Below are 19,121 nucleotides of genomic sequence, written 5' to 3' on the forward strand. Positions count from 1 at the left end.
AATTGCAGGTGATATTTAATTTTAAATTTTAATATTTAAACAATATTAATTTTTCCAATCTAAGAGCATGGGAGTATCTTTCCATTTCTTTTATCATCTTCAATTTCCTTTGTCAATGATTTATAGTTTCCAGAGTGTAGGTTTTTCATCTCCCTGCTTAAGTTTATTCCTAGGTATTAAATTCTTTTTGATGCAATTTTAAATGGAATTGCTTTTTTCTTTCTCCTTCTGACATTTCATTATTAGTGTATAGAAATTTATATTATATAGATTTTTAATATATTAATCTGTACCCTGTAATTTTGCTGAATTTATTTATTGATTCTATAGTTTTTGAGTGGAGGCTTTAGGGTTTTCTGTATAAAGTATCTTTTGTTGTCTACAAATAGTGACACCTTTACCTCTTCCATTTCAATTTGTATGCCTTTTATTTCTTTTTCTTGCCTGATTCCTGTGGCTAGGACTTCCGATATTATGTTAAATAAAAGTGGCAAGAGTGGTCATCCTTGTCTCGCTCCAGAGTTTAGAGAAAAACTTTTCAGGTTTTCATTGTTGAGTATGATGTTGACCGTGTTTGTCAAAAATGGCCTTTACGATGTTGAGATATGTTCCTTCAACACCAACTTTGATGAGAGTGTTATCATAGATGAATGTTGAATTTTGTCAAATGCTTTTTCTGCGTCTGTTGAAATGATCATGTGATTTTTATCCTTCCTTTTGTTAAAGGGGTATATCACTTTGTAATTTGTAAATGTTGAACCATCTTTGTGATATCGGAATAAATCCAATTGATCATGGTATATGATTCTTTTCATATAGTGTTGGATTCAGTTTGCTAATATTTTGTTGAGGATTTTTTTGTCAAGGATTTTTTGATCTACGTTCATCAAAGATTTTAGCCTAGAACTTTCTTTCTTTATGCTGTCTTTGTCTGGTTTTGGTATCAGGGTAATGTTGGCCTTGTAGAATGAATTTTTTGCAATAGTTTGAGAAGGATAGATATTAGTCCTTCTTTAGATGTTAAGTAGAATTCCCCTGTGAAGCTGTGCAGTCCTGGAGTTTTGTTGCTGGGAATTCTTGTTTTTTAATTACAAATTCAGTTTTACTCCTAGTGATTTATCTGTTCAAATTGTCTGTTTCTTCTTGATTCAGTCTTTGCATGTTGTTTGTTTATAGACCTTTGTTCATTGTTTTCTTGGCTGTTCTATTTGTTGGCATACAACCGTTCATAGTATTCTATTTTTTGTTTGTTTGTTTGTTTGTTTGTATCTCTGTGGTATTAGGTGTTATTTTTCCTCTTTAAATTCTTACTTTTATGATTTCTGTCCTCTCTCTATTCTCGTTGGTGAGCCTGGCTAAAGATTTATCAGTTTTGTTTATCTTTCCAAAATCTTTCTTTTATTGACCCTTTTATTGTTTTCTTTAATTTCTATTTTTATTTCCTCTCTATTCTGGAGGGCCATGTGCACAAATGTGCACTGGATATCTGTGGGGGAGGCAGGTACTTCTGGGTGCCCATGAGGTGTCCTAGCCCTCTCTTAGCAGTTGGTGCTGGATATTGCCCCACTATCAAAAATATATGTATATTTTTTTGATCTGTCTTCTCAGGCAAGGCAAACAAAAGCAATAACAAACAAGTAGGACAACATGAAACTGAAAATCTTTGCACAGTGAAGAAAACTATCAACTAAATGAAAAGACAACCTACTGAATGAGAGAAGATAATTGCAAATGGTATGTTCAACAAAGCATTAATATCCAAAATATACAAAGAGCTTATAAACTTAGCATCAAGAAAAACCCCAACCCAATTAAAAAATGGGCAGAAGATCTGAACAGGCCTTTTCCAAAGAAGACATAATGTTGGCCAACATACAAATGAAAAGATTTTCAACAGCACTAATCATTAGGTAAATGAAAATCAAAACCACAAAGAGATACTCCTTCATATCTGTCAGAATGACTATCACCAAAAAGATAAGAAATAACAAGTGTTGGTGTGAATATGGAGAAAAGGGAACATTTGCGCACGGTTGGTGGGATTGTAACTTGATGCAGCCATTATGGAAAACAGTATGGAGGTTCCACAAAATATTAAAAATAGAATTTCCATATGATTCAGCAATTTCACTTCAGGGTATCTGCCAAAAGAAAACAACAACAACAACAAAAAAACTAAATCAGAAAGATATCTGCACATCAGTGTTCATTGCAGCATGATTTACAATAACCAAGATATGGAAGCAACCTAAGTGTCCATCAATAGATGAATGGATAATAAAAGCATGATATATACATGATATATACAATGGAGTAACAGCCTTTAAAAAAATTAAATCTTGATCTTTGAGGCAACATGGATGGATGCAGAACGTATTATGCTAAGTGAAATATGTCAGACAGAGAAAGACTCTCTTACATGTGGAATCTCATTTTCATTTGGAATATGAAAAACAAAACAAAAATCAATGACTTGCTATAAATCACAGTAGTGAGTTACAGTCCAAAATATCAGAAAAAGCAGTTATGATAGTAATGTGCAAAGGAAAATTAGGTACAAAAGTGAATATTGTATCTCAGATTTTCCTCTATTATAAAATTTATGTAAAATGTTTTGGTCATCAAGTGTACTTTTTTTGATAGGAATAGTTTTAGTAAAATCATTTTGTTGATTTGGGAATTATTTTAGTAAAAGGAAAGAAAACTATTTGGTATGATATATGCAATTTGAGAAAAAGTATTTTTAAAAAATCCATGTTGTTTCATTAAGGTAAAGTGGAATTTCCAAATATTTCTGATTCAGTACTGGCTTTGGCAACACATATATCAAGTATTTCTGAATCATTGTTGAAATAAATTTCGGAAAGTAAGAATTAAAAAAAGGAACATCTGATGGATATCAGAGACAGCAGAGAGCTTAATAAAATGAGTTAACATAAATTGAATAGAGAAGTTGAGTTTGAGTTCAAAGAAATAGAAATTCCAGAAAATAATTAAAAACAGCAAATTGTCCTTCCATATTCTGATCAAAAAATGACAATTTCTAATTCTGAAGCTCTGACCTCGCAATAATGGGTGCTTTCTTGGTTTTAGGACATGGCCCTTATACAGTTCCCTTCACAAACAGTGCTTTCAGAGCCCTCTTCATGTCTTTGTTCCTCAGACTGTAGATGAAGGGGTTCAGCAAGGGTGTGACCACGCTGTACATCACTGAGGCTGTTGCACTTGAGTGTGCACTGTGGGTAGCAGCAGAGCTAAGGTACACTCCTAGCATCGTGCAATAAAATAAGGAGACAATGGAGAGATGAGAAGCACAGGTAGAAAATGCTTTATACTTCCCCTGAGCTGATGAGATCCTACGTATGCAAGAAACTATTTTAGAGTAAGAGTACATGATACCAGCAAAAGGACCACCACCCAGCAGGACAGCTGCAAAGTACATCACCATGTTGTTAAGAAAGGTGTCAGAACAGGCAAGTTGGATCATTTGATTGAGTTCACAGAAAAAGTGTGGGATTTCCAAGTTTGTGCAGAAGGACAATCGTAACACCATTAAGCTTTGTAACAAAGAATTCAGGAGACACATGATCCAGGACACCAGAACCAGCAGTCCACAGAGCCGGGGATTCATGATGACCATGTAGTGAAGGGGGTGACAGATGGCCACAAACCGGTCATAGGCCATCACGGTCAGGAGGAAGATGTCCAGCACTGCAAAGAGTATGAGAAAATAAATCTGAGTGATGCAGCCTTCATAGGTGATGACTTTGCTCTGGGTCTGGATGTTCCACAGCATCTTTGGGATGGTGGTGGAGGTGAAACAGATGTCTACAAAGGACAGGTTGGAGAGGAAGAAGTACATGGGTGTGTGGAGGTGGAAGTTTGACGTGATGGCCAAGATGATGAGCAGGTTTCCAAACACAGTGATCAGGTACATGGAGAGGAAAAGCCCCAATATGAGGGGCTGCAATGCTGGCTCCTCTGAAAATCCGAGAAGAAGAAATTCTGAAATTCGTGTAGCATTGTCTGTTTGCATGCAATGAAAGTGACCTCTGGAAAAGAAGGATATAACATGGCTAATTTCTGCACAAATGTGCATTACTCAAATATTAGAAATGCTACAATTTATATTTTGCTGCCAAAATTAATTTTAATGTTTTGTGTATGGATATGATCCCATATAAGGGATCTTTGTACCCCTTCTGATCTGGAATTTTTGTCCCAGTTAGTTTTTTCCCTAAGGGACATGTGTTTGACAGTTTTAATGAGAATTTCTTCATGTAATTCAGGAATGTAATATGAGGCCTGATCATGTTTTAAGCATATCGAGGCAATGGGTGCTGAAGAACAAAGTCCCTACCATTCAATCGTATATATAATAAGACTATATAAACAAATAGTAAAATTATATAACATCCCATGCTGACCGGTGGTATGAAGAAATAGAGAGGAGATATAAAGGAGAGACTGAGTTTATGTGGGGACATATGTGCCCAGCAGAGGGAATGGTCGGCACAAAGTCCCCGAGGAAGGTGCTTGTTTCAAACATTCAAGTCAAAAAAAGTGAAGCCAGTGTCGCGAGGTGAATAAACATGAGAAAGATTGATGAGAGATGATGTCATGCACGTTGAAGCGGGAAGTGGCCTCTCTCCTACTCCTGAAACCCAGGACACAGGGACTTCCACGTCTGTACTAAATCTTACACTTTATTAATCTTGTTGCAGAGGTGTCCCATGAATTGAAACAGACCCCCTGCTTAGTATCTCCCTTGACTGAGTCCTGGCCCCAGGATTGTAAGAGTCCCTTGGAATGCACAAGACCTCATACCCCTGTTCTGACAACTGCTCAACCCCGCAAGTCCCTCTCTCTCTCTCTCTCTCTCTCTCTCTCTCTCTCACACACACACACCCCATGGCCTCCTGTGTTGTATTATTTCCATGTGATTCTAGGTTCCAGCCTTATGGATTACACTAAGAATGGAAATTTAATGATATCAACAGAGATTAATAATTAAAATTTCAAAGACTTCAATAAAATAAAATTATAATATTGCTAGAATGCTTTCAGTCATTACTGTTGAATGAATCAATACTTTGGTCAATATGTGTTGACATTTACAACATGGCAAGATTATATTTCAATTTAGGTGGAAAAGTGTGGATTTTTAAGTGGCTATCTCTCTGGGAGAATATGAAATTGGTCCTCTCCCTCCAACATCATACAAAAAACAGGGATTACATACACCCTTAATGTAAGAGCAACCAATGCATTTTAGATGGACATCTAGAGAACCACACATACAATTTAGAGGTGGCAAAACCACCTCCAATAAAGCAAGAAACTGAGGAGCAAGAAGATAGATATATCTAAATAAATTAAAAAAATTTTTGGTCAAAAAAATATCCTCCAAAGTCAATTGAGAAACAATGATCTGTAGAAATATTTTGAAATGCTGAAAAGTGTGCAAAAATGGGCAAATAATATATGGGCATATAATAATAATAGGCAAATGAAAATGGTGACCAACTATGTAAAGTTTGCTGAAACTGAGGAATAGTTTAAGAAACAAAGGAATGCCTTTCACGCCCATCAGCCTGGGAAAAAGACCTAAAGAGCAGTCATACTGGTTGGAACTTTTAAACTGGTAGCAAAAGCTGTGCTCTAATTTTGCTGGCAGAAACAGAAAGTGTTAACAAGATTGGAAAACCACCCAAAGACAGCTATAAATAAATACAAAAAACTTTATTCTTTAACCTAGGTTTTCTCAGTCTTAATACTATTGATTTCCTGGACCAGATCATTTTCTGTTGCATGCTCTGTGCTGTATATTGAAGGATATTTACAGCATCCGTGGTCGCCACTCACCCAACTCCAGTGTGGAGACAAAAATGTCCCTGGGCACTGCTCAGTGTATCCCCTGGGAGAAAACTACCCCCTGATTAGAACCGCAGATTGAATTTAACAATCAACATATGTTTCTAGCATTGACATGACAGCAATTTAACGATAAATAATAGGAAAGACAATCAAAAGTGAGAATAGCACAGTTACACTGTAAAATATGTAACCACTGAAATAAAAACAGTTAATTAATCAAGCAGATGAACAAACAACAAACTCTTGCCTCTGGGCTGAGATGAACTGGCCCTCAGGTAATGATTGGTAAATGTTCTTGGCTTCCTTCTTCTCTGACCTTCTCACGCAGTCAAGTGGGTTACTGGACCTCCCTGGATGGGAACTCGGAGAGGAAGGTCTGTGAGGGGGGAGTCTGGATTCTTCCCTGGATGGCTGATGATGGAGACTAAGGCTCTGTCCTCAGACAAGGCAGCAGGAAGGAATGAAACATCAGTCCCCCAGCCAGAATTAGGAGAACCAACCAACCAATGAAAAATCAGATCTGTGCCCCTTCCAGCCCAAGTTTACACCGGCTGAGAGACTGTAGACGTAGAGATATTTATAGCTCCTTATATCTGCTCATTAGGCACATTTCTTTCTTGTTTTTTCAACCTCTAAGACGTAACTCCCTTGTGGGAAACTCTTCTGGAATGAAGAAAATTTTTCCTAATGATTCTCTGCTCACAAGAGACCAGGGTAAGGTAAAATGAATCCAGGTCTTTACTCTTTTTACTCCTTCCCCACGAAATTGCCTCCCTTTCAGGTCTCTACGTCTCCTATCACCCAGTCTGAACTCTGAGGTAGTTTTCCTCAAGTCGAAGACTGAGGAACCTGTCTGGATTAGGTCTCTTGTATATTCAAAGTATTGACTTATGGTGGGGACACAGCCCCTGCACGTCTGGACAATTTTAATTCTTCTTTTTAAACAAGAGAATTGAGTTCTTTTGATAATAAACAATGGGCACTGCATGCATTGTCAGCGTGAAACTTTTGCCATAACAAATAAGAAATTAGGAATTTTATAATTATGTCTCTGGTTTAGAGCTGTCATTTAGTCCTTCATTATTAAATGTTTGTTTACATTTAACAAGAGATATATTTAGGTGTTTTCTGTACTAAAACATGGGCTTCGCACCTCATAGGGATTGTTTGTTTTACTTTTTATAAACGTCTTATCCATGAGGAAGTACCTTCAGGAACTCCATTATCGATTGTAGAAATGGGGCTTCAAGAGGTTTAGTGATCTACCCAAAGTTAGTATCTGAGAACACGATGGGCTTTGATTGCATTCTGTCAGGATGCTTCTAGTTCTCAAAATGGAAGCCACTGGTTTTCAAACAGAAATGTTTTTTCCCCCTAAAGAATGCTTGGCTTATCTAACGCGATGCTGCCTATAATCTGCAGGAAAGCACCCACAACCATTATCTGCCCAAATGTCGACAGTAAAGGACAAGGAAACCTATTCTACACCAACATTTCTTCCACTTCAGTGTCTCTGTGGCTCAACAAAAATCCTACCACAAATGCAGAATCTGAATCAGCAGGTCTGGGTGAGCCCAGAGGTTCTGTATTTCTAACAAGCTCCTGGGTGATACGGATGCTGCAGGTCCCTGTCAGTGGACCACTCTGAGCAGCAAGGCTGGATCCTGTGATAGAGTTAGGGGCAGGTGGTTAAGGTCTTCTGCACCAAACACCTCCTTTGCATAGAAGTTTCAAGGAAGAGCACATTCATTAATTCCAGAGGCTCCGGTAAATTCTGTGTTTACTTCTTTGTATGACAGTCCTTGAATGACTCAAAACGAAACATACCTGAGAAAGATTTTATAACAGACAGAATAGGTCCTCCAACATACGAATCTCAACCACCAGAATATGTTACTTTTATTTTAAACCAGGAAGGACTGAGGTTGCAGCTTGAACAGGGTTGCTAATCAGCTGACTTTTAGATAAAAATATTAGCCATGATTATCTAAGTGGCACTAAAGTAACCACAGCGGTCCTCTACCTGCTGATGAGGGACACAAAAGATTTGGTGTTAGAGAGATTTTGAAGATGGAAAAAGGGCCAGAAGCCAAGGTATGCAGATGGCCAGAAATACAATTGGAAATTGGAAAGGAAATAGATTCTCTCATGAGTTTTTTGGGAAAACTCAGCTCTGCACACATCACTTTACAAGTTGAGGTGAATTTCATACATGACATAATTTTAGTTTCAGGTGTAACGCAAACGACTTCAATCATTGTGCACACTCCAAGGTACAGAGGCATCCTGGAGCACAGTAAAGGAGGGTGTGAGGAAAATGGCCACCTTCCAAGGTATCTGGAAATATTTACAGTCAGCGCACTGATGTGTGCTCAGCTAGAAGCCTGCCCCTGAGGCTGCAGGGATGATGATAAGGGCATAAGCCTATTTCACTGGAAAACTGAGCTTCTGGGTCAGTTATGTCTTGCTGTGCCCTGAAGGTGGTCGCTGTTTAAGAACTCTTCCTCCTTTGGTTATAGTCCTGTGGGGCCTCTGAATAGAAGCCCCACTGTCGTACTGAGCCAGGTGATGTAAGGATGGACCAGGACCTGGAAGCAGCTGCGAAAATCAAGAGGGCCGACGAAGGGCGTAAGCGCCTTTGTGGGAGGTACCAGCAAGCTGGAGCGAGGCAGAGGAGGGTGCAAAGACTGCACCCAGCAACCTCTGTTCCCTGAGATCACCTCCTTAGGCCTTTAGGAGGAACACGCCAGGCCAGAAGCCTGCCCCTCAGGCCAACGTTCCTGGACAAGCAAACAGGCCTCTTTTACTCAAGAAGACTGGAGTGTGATTCAGTCTGCTGCCTGTGCAGTGCCCTGGGGATGGGAGTCTGGAAACAACTGTTTTTCTGATTTTTGTGATCCAGTTAGGAATGCCAGTCCCCTTGGCCTCCAGAGTCAGGGACTCACAGGGTGTCCCCTGGACCGCTGCCAGATAAGCTGGTGCACCTGATGTGTGCCAAAGCTCCCCTATTGTTTTCAAATATTCATGTTCTTCGCTTGTATCCTCTCCAATGTTCTCTCAAGTTTTCTTCCTACATAAAAGATAGAACCATAAGTGCATCTGTGTGTGTACATATGTAGTTATGAGTATGCTGATTTGAAAGAAATGTGTGTACAGATAAGCACACACATGTGAATGCACACAACTTTACATCTGAACGTTTTCTTTGGATTCCACAAAATACATCCACTCATTTCTATTATTTCTTGCAGCATTCCTCGGGAGTTGTGTTTATTATTCCACATTACCTACAAAATGAGGATTGAGGTTCAGGGAGATTAAAGTTTCCACAATTGCATTAAGAAGCCTTTAGAGTTACTGTGCACTTTCTTGAATTATACACACAAGGGAACATGCAGTATGGAGTGTAATTTTTGTACAGTTCATTTGATTCATCATTTGAAAATGTGTGTGTATAGTATGTAATTATTTTCCAGTGAATCACTTTGAAGTCTAAGGGTGCATTGGTCAGAGTAGGATCTAGAACACAGCTGATTCACACTGAGCAGTGACAGGAGATATCTCTTCTAAGTGAGGAGAAAGAAAAATGTCGTAGAAATAGTAGAAGCAAATTAAAGGAATTCTAACTTGGCACTCTTTTTCTGTAAAATAGAAGATGAAACTAGACAGAGAAATAGAGTAAACGGATCACAGTGGATCAAGTGGGAAGGGCACCTGCCACGCACATCACGGATGAGCCTTAGAGAAACAATGTAGGGTTTCATAGCTGAGTGTCCCCTCGTTAGGAGCTCAGCGGAGCTCAGAACTACTCCCCACCTTGCAATCTCATTTGGTAATAAAGGCATCATATTAAATCATTTGCTTTTAGGATGACTTGCTAAGCAGAGACAGCTAACTGATACAAAAACCAAAGTGAACAGAATGAGGACAGTCATAATTACCACTGATTATTTTTGGCATCTCTTCCTGCATCTGGAAAGAGCTTTCATGGTCACTCTGTTGGTTGAGTTTATTTCAGAAAGCTGTATTTGAATGCTCTCATTGGCGTTCACTTCCAGGTAAACGGAAGAGGTCGAGGGACGTGTATGTTTGTGCAGAAAAATTGGTGATGCTGATTTACATGACTGGACAGGAATTCAAGGTCTCTGAGTCATTTTTTGATCGTGAGCATTAACAGAGCTGTTTAATGGAAGATAATGGTAATGATCATTCACCATTCCGCTCCTGGTTACGACAAAAGTGTAGACAGGGGGCTATACTTCCATTAGAGCAATGAAAGGAGTCATTTTATAGGTAGAAGTGGAAGTTTTCAAGCAGAAACAGGAAGATAACTCAATAAAAATTAGAAAAAAGGCAAACAATCTTTCACTAATATGTATGAAGCTCTCCTTACACATGGACATCTATCCTCCATCCTCCAGTAAATATACAGCATGGAAAATCAATATTTGGCATAGTAATACAATGTATCAGTTACAATTTAGCTTCATGTTGAAGGTCATCTGTGATTCTAAGGTCATCTTAGGTGAATCTATTTATTAAAGTTTGTCTCTTAATGGGGACTCCTCTTGCAGACGTGTATCTGATAATCATTTTGAGAGTGGGTAAGGCAGGCCTTGCGGACACTAAGCTAAGAAAGAACACGATCCCAATGAGGAGAATAAGAAGCAATGGCCCCTGTAAATCACAGTAGTATGTTACAGTCCAAACGGTGAGAAGGAGCAGTTAAGGTAGTGATGTACAAAGGAATGCTGGATATAGTAGTGAAAATAATGCCTCAGATTTTCCCCTGGTATAAAATTACACAGATTGCCTCAGTCTTCAAATATATGGGGTTTTTAAAAAATAGGATTACTACAACTCAACAGTTCTTTTCAAAAACTAATGAAAAAAATATTTGGTATGACCTATGTGATTTGAGAAGTTATTCTTAAAAACAGAAATCCATGTCGTCACATTAGGTAAACAGGAGTTTCCAAATATTTCTGATACATGGTTGAAGTAAATTTGGGAAAGTAGGAATAAGACAAGGAGAAGCCGTTGTGTGTCAGAGGCAGCAGAAGGCTTACTAAAGAGAGTCCCGTAAACTGAAGAGAGAAGTTACAGTCACAGAAATGGAAATTCCAGGAATTTAATTTTTTAAAAAGAGCAAGTTCTACTTCCACTGTCTGATCAGATAGTCACAACTGCCCTCTCTGCGGCTTTGAACACTTCAGTCACGGGTTTTCCATCCCTTGGGTGACGTTTGGCCCTTATACAGTTCCCTTCACGAACAGCGTTTTCAGAGCCCTCTTCATGTCTTTGTTCCTCAGACTGTAGATGAAGGGGTTCAGCAAGGGTGTGACCACGCTGTACATCACTGAGGCTGTTGCACTTGAGTGTGCGCTGTGGGTAGCAGCAGAGCTAAGGTACACTCCTAGCATCGTGCAATAAAATAAGGAGACAACGGAGAGGTGAGACGCACAGGTGTAAAATGCTTTATACTTCCCCTGAGCTGATGAGATCCTACGTATGCAAGAAACTATTTTAGAGTAAGAGTACATGATACCAGCAAAAGGACCACCAGCCACCAGGACAGCTGCAAAGTACATCACCATGTTGTTGAGAAAGGTGTCAGAGCAGGCAAGTTGGATCATTTGATTGAGTTCACAGAAAAAGTGTGGGATGTCCAAGTGTGTGCAGAAGGACAGTCGCAACATCATCAAGCTGTGTAAAGAGGAATTCAGGACACTCAAGATCCAGGACATCAGAACCAGCAGCCTATAGAACCAGGGGTTCATGATGACCATGTAGTGAAGGGGGTGACAGATGGCCACAAACCGGTCATAGGCCATCACGGTCAGGAGGAAGATGTCCAGCACTGCAAAGAGTATGAGAAAATAAATCTGAGTGATGCAGCCTTCATAGGTGATGACTTTGCTCTGGGTCTGGATGTTCCACAGCATCTTTGGGATGGTGGTGGAGGTGAAACAGATGTCTACAAAGGACAGGTTGGAGAGGAAGAAGTACATGGGTGTGTGGAGGTGGAAGTTTGACGTGATGGCCAAGATGATGAGCAGGTTTCCAAACACAGTGATCAGGTACATGGAGAGGAAAAGCCCAAATATGATGGGCTGCAGTTCTGTTTTCTCTGAAATTCCGAGAAGAAGAAATTCTGAAAGTCGTGTATCATTGCCTGGTTTCATGTGGTAGAGGTGACTTCTAGGAAAGAGGAAAATAACATGACTAATTTTCACAGCCATGTGCTTTACTCACATGTTTGAAATGCTATGACTTATATTTTGCAGTTGTGAAATTAAATGAAATATTTTGTGTATGAATATCATCTACTTTAGGAGATTCCCCTTTGTCATCGCTGATACAAAATTTTTGTCCCAATCAACTCCTTCCCTAAGGGGTAATGTATTCTATAGTTTTCATTAGAAAAGTTTCATGCATTTCAGGAATATAAACTGAGGCAGTCTAGGCAATTAAGTTATTGCTGAAAAACAAAATAGGGCCCTACCATTCAATGGTGGAGAAAGAAAATATAAGCAAATAAGAAAATCATAACATTTTAGTTAGTGACAGATGGTATGTAGAAAGGGTAAGGCAAGTATATAGGAGAAGGTCAACAGGGCATTCTATTTTTAATGGATATCCAGGCATGACCTGCAAACAAGGTGATGTTTGAACAGTGACCACAAGCAAGAGAGGGAGGGAGACGCAGGTTATGTGAGGAAGTGTATGCCTGGCAGAGGCAGTGCCAGTGCAAAGGCCTTGAGGAAGGTGCTTATTTCAAATGCTCAAGTCAAAAAAAAAAAAAAAAAAAAGTGAAGCCAGTCACAAGGTGAATGAACATGAGAAAGAGTGATGAGAGATGATATCACACAAGCTGAGGCGGGAAGTGGCCTCTGCACTACTGCTGAAACCCAAGGCACAGCGACTTCCATGTCCTTAGTAAATCTTACAGTTTATTAATATTGTTGCAAAGGTGTCCCATGAATTGAAACAGACCCCCTGCTTAGCACCTCCCTTGACTGAGTTCTGGCCCGGGGATTGTTAGAGTCACCTTGGAAAATACGAGACCTGGTACCCCTGTTCAGAGAACTGCTCACACCCCACAAGTAACAAATACACACAGAGCACAGTATGGCCTCCTGCACTATGTCACTTCCATGTCCTTCTCAGCCCCAGCCTTACTGATCACACCAGGAATGCATAAACCCAAGTGGACTCAATCAATGATCTTCCCCCTGTGTAATGTAGAAAAGGTTCCCGGTAATCCCAATTCTTAAGCATCCCTTGGACAAGTAAAACCGGAGCTCCAAATGAGATGGCCTTTTTCTGGTGTGTATTAAAACGAACATTTAAAAAATCTGCTCAGTATATTGGGGTTGGGAGGAGAGGGAGAGAGAGAGAATAAGAGAGAGAGAGAGGAGGAATGATGTGGGGAATAAAGATCTAATAAGCTCAATTGGTCCCTGAGAGGCTGTAAGGAAGAGGAATCTCCCCTGATTCCGGCAGCTTTCCAACCCTGATTACATTTGCTTTATGTCCAACAAAAATAATAAGAGAACAAAAAGAAGTTTGTCCAACAGACAAAAGTAGTGGTATTTTTATGGTGTCAAACACTTTACATAATGTAACACCCAAGAGAGAATGAACAGAGGGATAAATCAACACTTTCCAAAAGAAAATATATAACGTGTAACAAAAGTTGGGCATTTCTGGTATCAAGCAATAGAAGACTTTTCCCCTGTGCCTATCCCATAGTTATTTAACCAATCAGTTTTTATATGGTCCAGTAGGGGATGAAGTTGGCCCCTTTGTCACTTTTCTCACGTGAAGTCTTTCCTTCGTTGCTCTTGGGCTCTGGGTTTTAATCGCTTTTTGGACAAACCCACACTCTAATCCTGGTTCTGGACTTCGTGCAACATGCATAGCTCTCCCCAGACCATGCCCTATAAATCCTGTCTACACCATGAGAATTCTGTGCTTTTATGCTGAATCCCTTTCTTCATATGGTTATGCCTGAAAACGTCATGTCATAACACATTTATTTCATTGTACTCTGTCCTCATTATCAGGCTGCATGTTCCAGAAGGGCAGGGGCTTCACCTGCTTTGATCACTGTCGTAGTTTTCACAAAAGTGTGTGAATATATGTGCACTTATACAAAAACTCATCTAAGAGTAGGAAAAGTTATAAAATTAAAGACAAGAATAATGACAACAGGTTAAAATGAGTAGCTTCAAAAAACTGTAGTGAGCAAAACTGAATGAAGAATCAAACACTAACTCAAATATAATATAAAAATAACAATTTAATGATATCAACATGAATTCATATTTAGCTTAGTCAAGACCTTGACATAAGATAAGATAGCATGTAATGTACCTAGAACTTTCTGGTACATATCAGGTGTTCTATTTTTGTTGTTGTTGAATGATCAGGAATTAGGTCACAGTAGATATGAACTTTTACCAGACAGCAAAGTGTGTTTCCATTTAATTGGAAAAGTCTGGATTGTTTAAAAAACCTGGCATAAATGGCTATTTATCTGGAAGAATATGAAATTGGTCTCTTTGTTTACCCATCTTACAAAAAAATCGGGGGTAATACAACATCAGTGTAAGAGTAACCAACAAGCAACACATTTTAGATGAATGTCTAGAACACGATGTATACAATTTACAGGTGGCAAAACAATCTCCAATAAAGCAAGAAAGTCAGAGGTAGGAAAATAGATATATTTAAATAAAAATTTTTAATTTTACTGTCAGAAAATATCCTCCAAGATCAATTGGGAAGCAATGATTTGTAGAAATCTTTTGAAATGCTGAATATTGTAGAAAAATGGGCAAATAATATATGGGCATATAATAATAATAGGCAAATTAATACAGTGATCAAATATGTAAAGTTTGTGGAAACTGAGCAGTAATTTAAGAAAACAAGAAACATCTTTCACATTCATAAGCCTGGAGGAAAAAAGACTTAAAGAGCCGTCGCACTGGTTGGGGTTGGAAACTTCAAACTGGTAGCAAAAGCTGTACCCTAATTTTGCTGGCAGAAACATAATATGTTACAAGACTGGAAAACAACTTGAATATATTGTTATTGCTATAAATATTACAAATAATTGTATTCTTTAACCCAGGTTTTCAGTCTCAGTACTATTGACATTCTGGGCTGGATGATTCTCTGTTGTGTGGTCTGTCCTGTGCACTGAATGATGTTTACAGCACCCCAGACCTCCACCCACCCCTCTCCAGTGTGACAGTAAAAATGTCTCTGAACATTGCTCAGTGTCTTCTAGGGGAAAAATCCCTCACCTTCCCCATTTGAGCCACAGTTGGAACTTAAAATCTCAACATATTTTTCTAGCATTGTTATAATAGCGATTTAATGATAGCGAATATGAATGATCATCAAACGTGTGAGTAGCACAGCCACACTGTGAAATATTATGTGGCCCCTGATAGAAATACATTAATTAGTTAATCAAGCAAACTAACAAAAACAGCAATGTCTTGCCTCTGGGCTAAGTTGAATTGGTTTCCATTCTCTCACCTTCTTATGCACGGTCAGCTGGGTTGTTGGACTCACCTGGATGGGAATTCTGAGAGGGAGGTCTCCGTGTGGGAGTCTGAATTCTTCCCTGAACGGTGGATGATGGATTAATACCTTCTCCCCAGACAAGACAGCAGGATGGAGTGAAGTCCCCCAGCCAGAGTTAGGACTCCAAAGAAAGAAAGAATAAAGAAGACACTTCCAGCCCAATATTACTCACACCGAGAGACTGCAGATGTGGAGGTGTTTATAGCTCCCTCTGTCTGCTCATTAGCACATTTCTCTCTTGTTATTTCAACTTCTAAGCACATAATCCCCCTGTGGAAAATTGTTTTGAAAGGAAGGAAATTTTTCCTAATGATTCTCTATTCACAAGGGGCAAGGGTAGAAGTCAAGTGAATCTAGTTCTCTTTTGTTTTTTTCACTCCTTCTTGGCGAAATTGCCTCCCTCCTAGATCTTTAAATCACCTAGCACCTTATCTCAGCTCTGAGTTAGTCCAAGTCTAAGACTGAGGAAAACTGTCTGGATTAGGTCTCTTGTATCATCAAAGCATTGACTTGTACTGGGGACACAGCCCTTGAATCTCCAGAAAATTTCTATTCAACAAGGGGGATAACTGAGTTCTTTTGGCAACAAACCCTGGGCATTACATGCATTATTTTCATGAGGATTTTGCCATAACATTTAGGAATTTAATACCAATAAGTACATACAGTATTGCTGTCTATTTCTCCCTTTTGTTCTGGGAATAGTTGGCTTATATAGTCAGTTGCTTTTATGCTGGATGCATATATATTTTTAAATCCTGTTTTTGGATTGACCCTTTTTACCATTATGTAAAGCCATTCTTTGTCTTTTATTACAGTCTTTGTCATCAAGGCTACTTGTTCTGATGTGATATACCTACTCCAGCTTTCTTCTTGTTTCCATTTGCATGGAAAAAATTTTTCCATTCATTTACTTTCAGTCTGTGTGTCCTTATATCAAAAGTGAGTCTCTTGGAGGAAGTACATAGATGGGTCTTTTTATAAAAAGTCCATTTAGCCAATCTATTTCTTTTGCTGGGAGAATTTAGTCCATTTACATATAAAGTAATGATTGATAGGTATGTGCTAATTGCCATTTTGTTACTTGTTTCATTGTAGTTCCTCTCTGCTCCTTTCTTCTTCTTTTGCTTTCTTCTCTTGTGGTTTGATGACTTTCTTTATTGTTATGTTTAGAATCCTTGTTCATTATCTTTTCTATATCTACTATAGGTTTTTGCTTGGGGCTACCATGAAGCTTACATATAACAGTCTATAATTGTAATAGTCTATTTTATGTTGTTAACAACTGAAGTTTGAACACATTCTAAAACTCCACATTTTTACTCTTCTCACACATTTATTTTGTATATCCTTTAATTATTATAGTTAGTTATTTTTACTACTTTAGCTTTTACCATTTGTACTGGCTTATATGTAGTTTATCCACCACCTTATTATATATTTACCTTTACCAGTGAGACTTACACTTTCACGTGTCATACGCCTTCTGGGCTGGGGTGGGGCAAGAGCATATGGTGGTGGGGCAAACCCACCTGCAGCGGGGCTGTGGATGGGCACACGAGTAGGGCAAGCCCACTGACTTCAGAGGGGCTGCAGGGTTGTCTGAACCAGGGAGGGCCTCCGGCTGCATCAGGGTCATGGAAGAGCATGTAAGCCTTCTGGCTCCAGTGGGGCTGTGATGAAGTCCAGAGCCAGGCCAAGCTTGATGGCTGCTGTGGGCCTGTGGATAGTCATGGGTGAGGGATCTCTCCAGCTTGCAGGGTCATGGGAGAGGCAAGCCCATGAGTTGGGCAAGCCCAGTGGCCATAGCATTGACGTGAGAGAGTGTGGGAGTGGGGCAAACTCCCCAGTTGTAGTGTGACACAGGAGATTGCAAGGGTGGAGCCAGCCAGCTGGCTGCACAAGGATGTGGGGAAGCATGGAGGTAGGGCACTGTCATGTCTACTAGCAAGGAAGAGGGAGTGCAGTCATGGCACCTGCCAGTGGCAGTACTAGTAAGGTGACTGGAGAGCATGAAAATGATGCCTGCCAGTCTGTGCCTCTGCACTCAGAGAAACCACTGCAGGCCCAGCAAGTGCTTTAATTAGATAATGAGTCTCCTTAATGTGGGGTTTAGGCACTTTTCAAATTGCTGTTTTTGTGCCAGGTCCTGGGATGAGTGAATCTGTGCATGAGCTCTTTAAGAGTGAACTTTACCTTTCTCACTGACTTTTGGGTCTCCTGGACTTAAGTCTTACTGGTTTTCAAAGTTGATTTTGATAACTTGTCTCTCTGGTGCAGGTCCCAAGGGTTGGTGTGCCTGATGTAAGACACAAACCAATTGTCCCTTAGGGGAAATCTCTGTCGATGGGATACCCTACCCATTTGTGGGCCACCAATGCCAGGGGTGGAGTTTTTAGAGAGACCACTTCTCTGTTTCTCCTACCACTTTGATGTGGCCATTTTATCCTTTGTTGTGGAAGAGATGTTCAGATAGCTTTCAGGTTTTTTTTTTCAGAGGAAATTTGAGGTTCCCTTCTAGGTAACTAGGAGATGTGGAAGGACATGGGTTTGTGCAGAAAAACTGTAGTCCATGTATCATTCCCTGGTTCCAAGTGGTAGAAGCAACTACCAGGAAACAAAAAAAATAACATGACGAGTTTATCAAAAAATTGGCATTGCAAACATTGTTGTAAGTCTACAATTGGTATTTTGCATTCAAAAAATTAATATCCATAATTTTTGTACGGAAACTTCCCCTTTAAGCGATCCCCTGTGCCGTCTCTGAATAAGAATTCCTATTCCACCTTCAGCCTTCCCCCAAGTGGTCATGTATTGTACACTTTTAATGAGGAATTGTGTCATGCATTGGGGAATATAAACTGAGGACTGATAGACTTCCAAACAAAGAGTATAGGGTGCTGAGAGACAACAGTTCCTATAGTCCAATGATGGAGAAAGAATATAAGCAAATGAAAAAACCATACAAATTTTCAGATGGTGACAGATGCTGTGAAGAAAAAGAAATCAGTTATAAAGAAGAGAGTTAATGGGCTTATTATTTTTTATTGGGTGTTCAGGTAGAATGGCAAACATTTGAACAGAGGTTTTGAGGAAGAGAGGGCAGGACACACTACCTGGGGGAAGTGTGTGCTGGTCAGAGGGAATGGCCACTCGTTTCAGAAGATCAAGTCTCAGAAGGAAGCTGTTGTATCCAGTGGAAAGTACAAGAGGGAGGGTGGTGATAGATAGTGTCAGAGAAGTCTGGTTCCATGTAGAGGAGTGTCTGCCAAAAGAGAGGAAGAAGCATGACTGAACCAACTACCAACAGGAATTCCAGAAGTGTGGTCACCTTTAGCTTGACCCTATGTATTGATGAGACAATGCGTTTGTTTAACGGACTTTTCTCTTCTGCCAATTTGGGATTTCCAAACGCAGCCGTCTTCTCTTGTATTGCCACCATTCGCTGTAAAACCTACACATGAAAACTAATTTTGTCCCCCGAGCAGACCTCATTTTTTTCAACAGCCCTGACACCTGATCAGCCAGTCTTAGTCCTCTCATGTGTACTTTTTTTTTTCCAATGGAGAAGCAAATTTTATTAATAGATTAATTAAATGTAATATATACAACACTACGAAGATTTCAGATGAGTCCATTAT

At 39.5% G+C, this 19,121-nt stretch overlaps 2 protein-coding genes across 3 annotated transcripts; both read right to left on the reverse strand.

The window, feature by feature from the left end:
• Nucleotides 1-3,103: 3,103 nt before the first annotated feature.
• On the reverse strand, nucleotides 3,104-4,036 carry LOC105074568 (olfactory receptor-like protein OLF4). Its single transcript, XM_045522012.1, has one exon. The coding sequence runs from the start codon at nucleotides 4,034-4,036 to the stop codon at nucleotides 3,104-3,106; it is 933 nt and encodes a 310-aa protein (XP_045377968.1).
• A 7,093-nt stretch (nucleotides 4,037-11,129) lies between these two features.
• Nucleotides 11,130-18,137, reverse strand: LOC123618842 (olfactory receptor 7A10-like). Of its 2 annotated transcripts, XM_074350029.1 has the most exons (3): nucleotides 18,100-18,137; nucleotides 12,670-12,695; nucleotides 11,130-12,097 (listed from the first exon to the last, which is right to left on the reverse strand). In XM_074350029.1, the coding sequence occupies exons 1-3, from the start codon at nucleotides 18,111-18,113 to the stop codon at nucleotides 11,130-11,132; spliced, it is 1,008 nt and encodes a 335-aa protein (XP_074206130.1). In that variant the 5' UTR covers nucleotides 18,114-18,137. The 2 variants fall into 2 exon arrangements, with proteins under 2 accessions (XP_074206130.1, XP_045377970.1); XM_045522014.2 differs by lacking the exons at nucleotides 12,670-12,695; nucleotides 18,100-18,137 and having other exon boundaries at nucleotides 11,130-12,062.
• Between the last annotated feature and the right edge of the window lie 984 nt (nucleotides 18,138-19,121).

The sequence above is a fragment of the Camelus bactrianus genome, chromosome 22 (assembly GCF_048773025.1).
Source record: "Camelus bactrianus isolate YW-2024 breed Bactrian camel chromosome 22, ASM4877302v1, whole genome shotgun sequence".
Taxonomy (NCBI): Eukaryota; Metazoa; Chordata; class Mammalia; order Artiodactyla; family Camelidae; genus Camelus; species Camelus bactrianus.

What these genes read in the sequence shown, in the direction of transcription:
- LOC105074568 (XM_045522012.1), bottom strand. Translation starts at nt 4,036, where the DNA reads ATGCAAACAGACAATGCTACACGAATTTCAGAATTTCTTCTTCTCGGA.
- LOC123618842 (XM_074350029.1), bottom strand. An exon ending in TTTTTTTTTTTTTTTTTTTT is followed by an intron (nt 12,098 to 12,669) that starts GACTTGAGCATT and finishes AAATTAGTCATG; the next exon opens with TTATTTTCCTCTTTCCTAGA.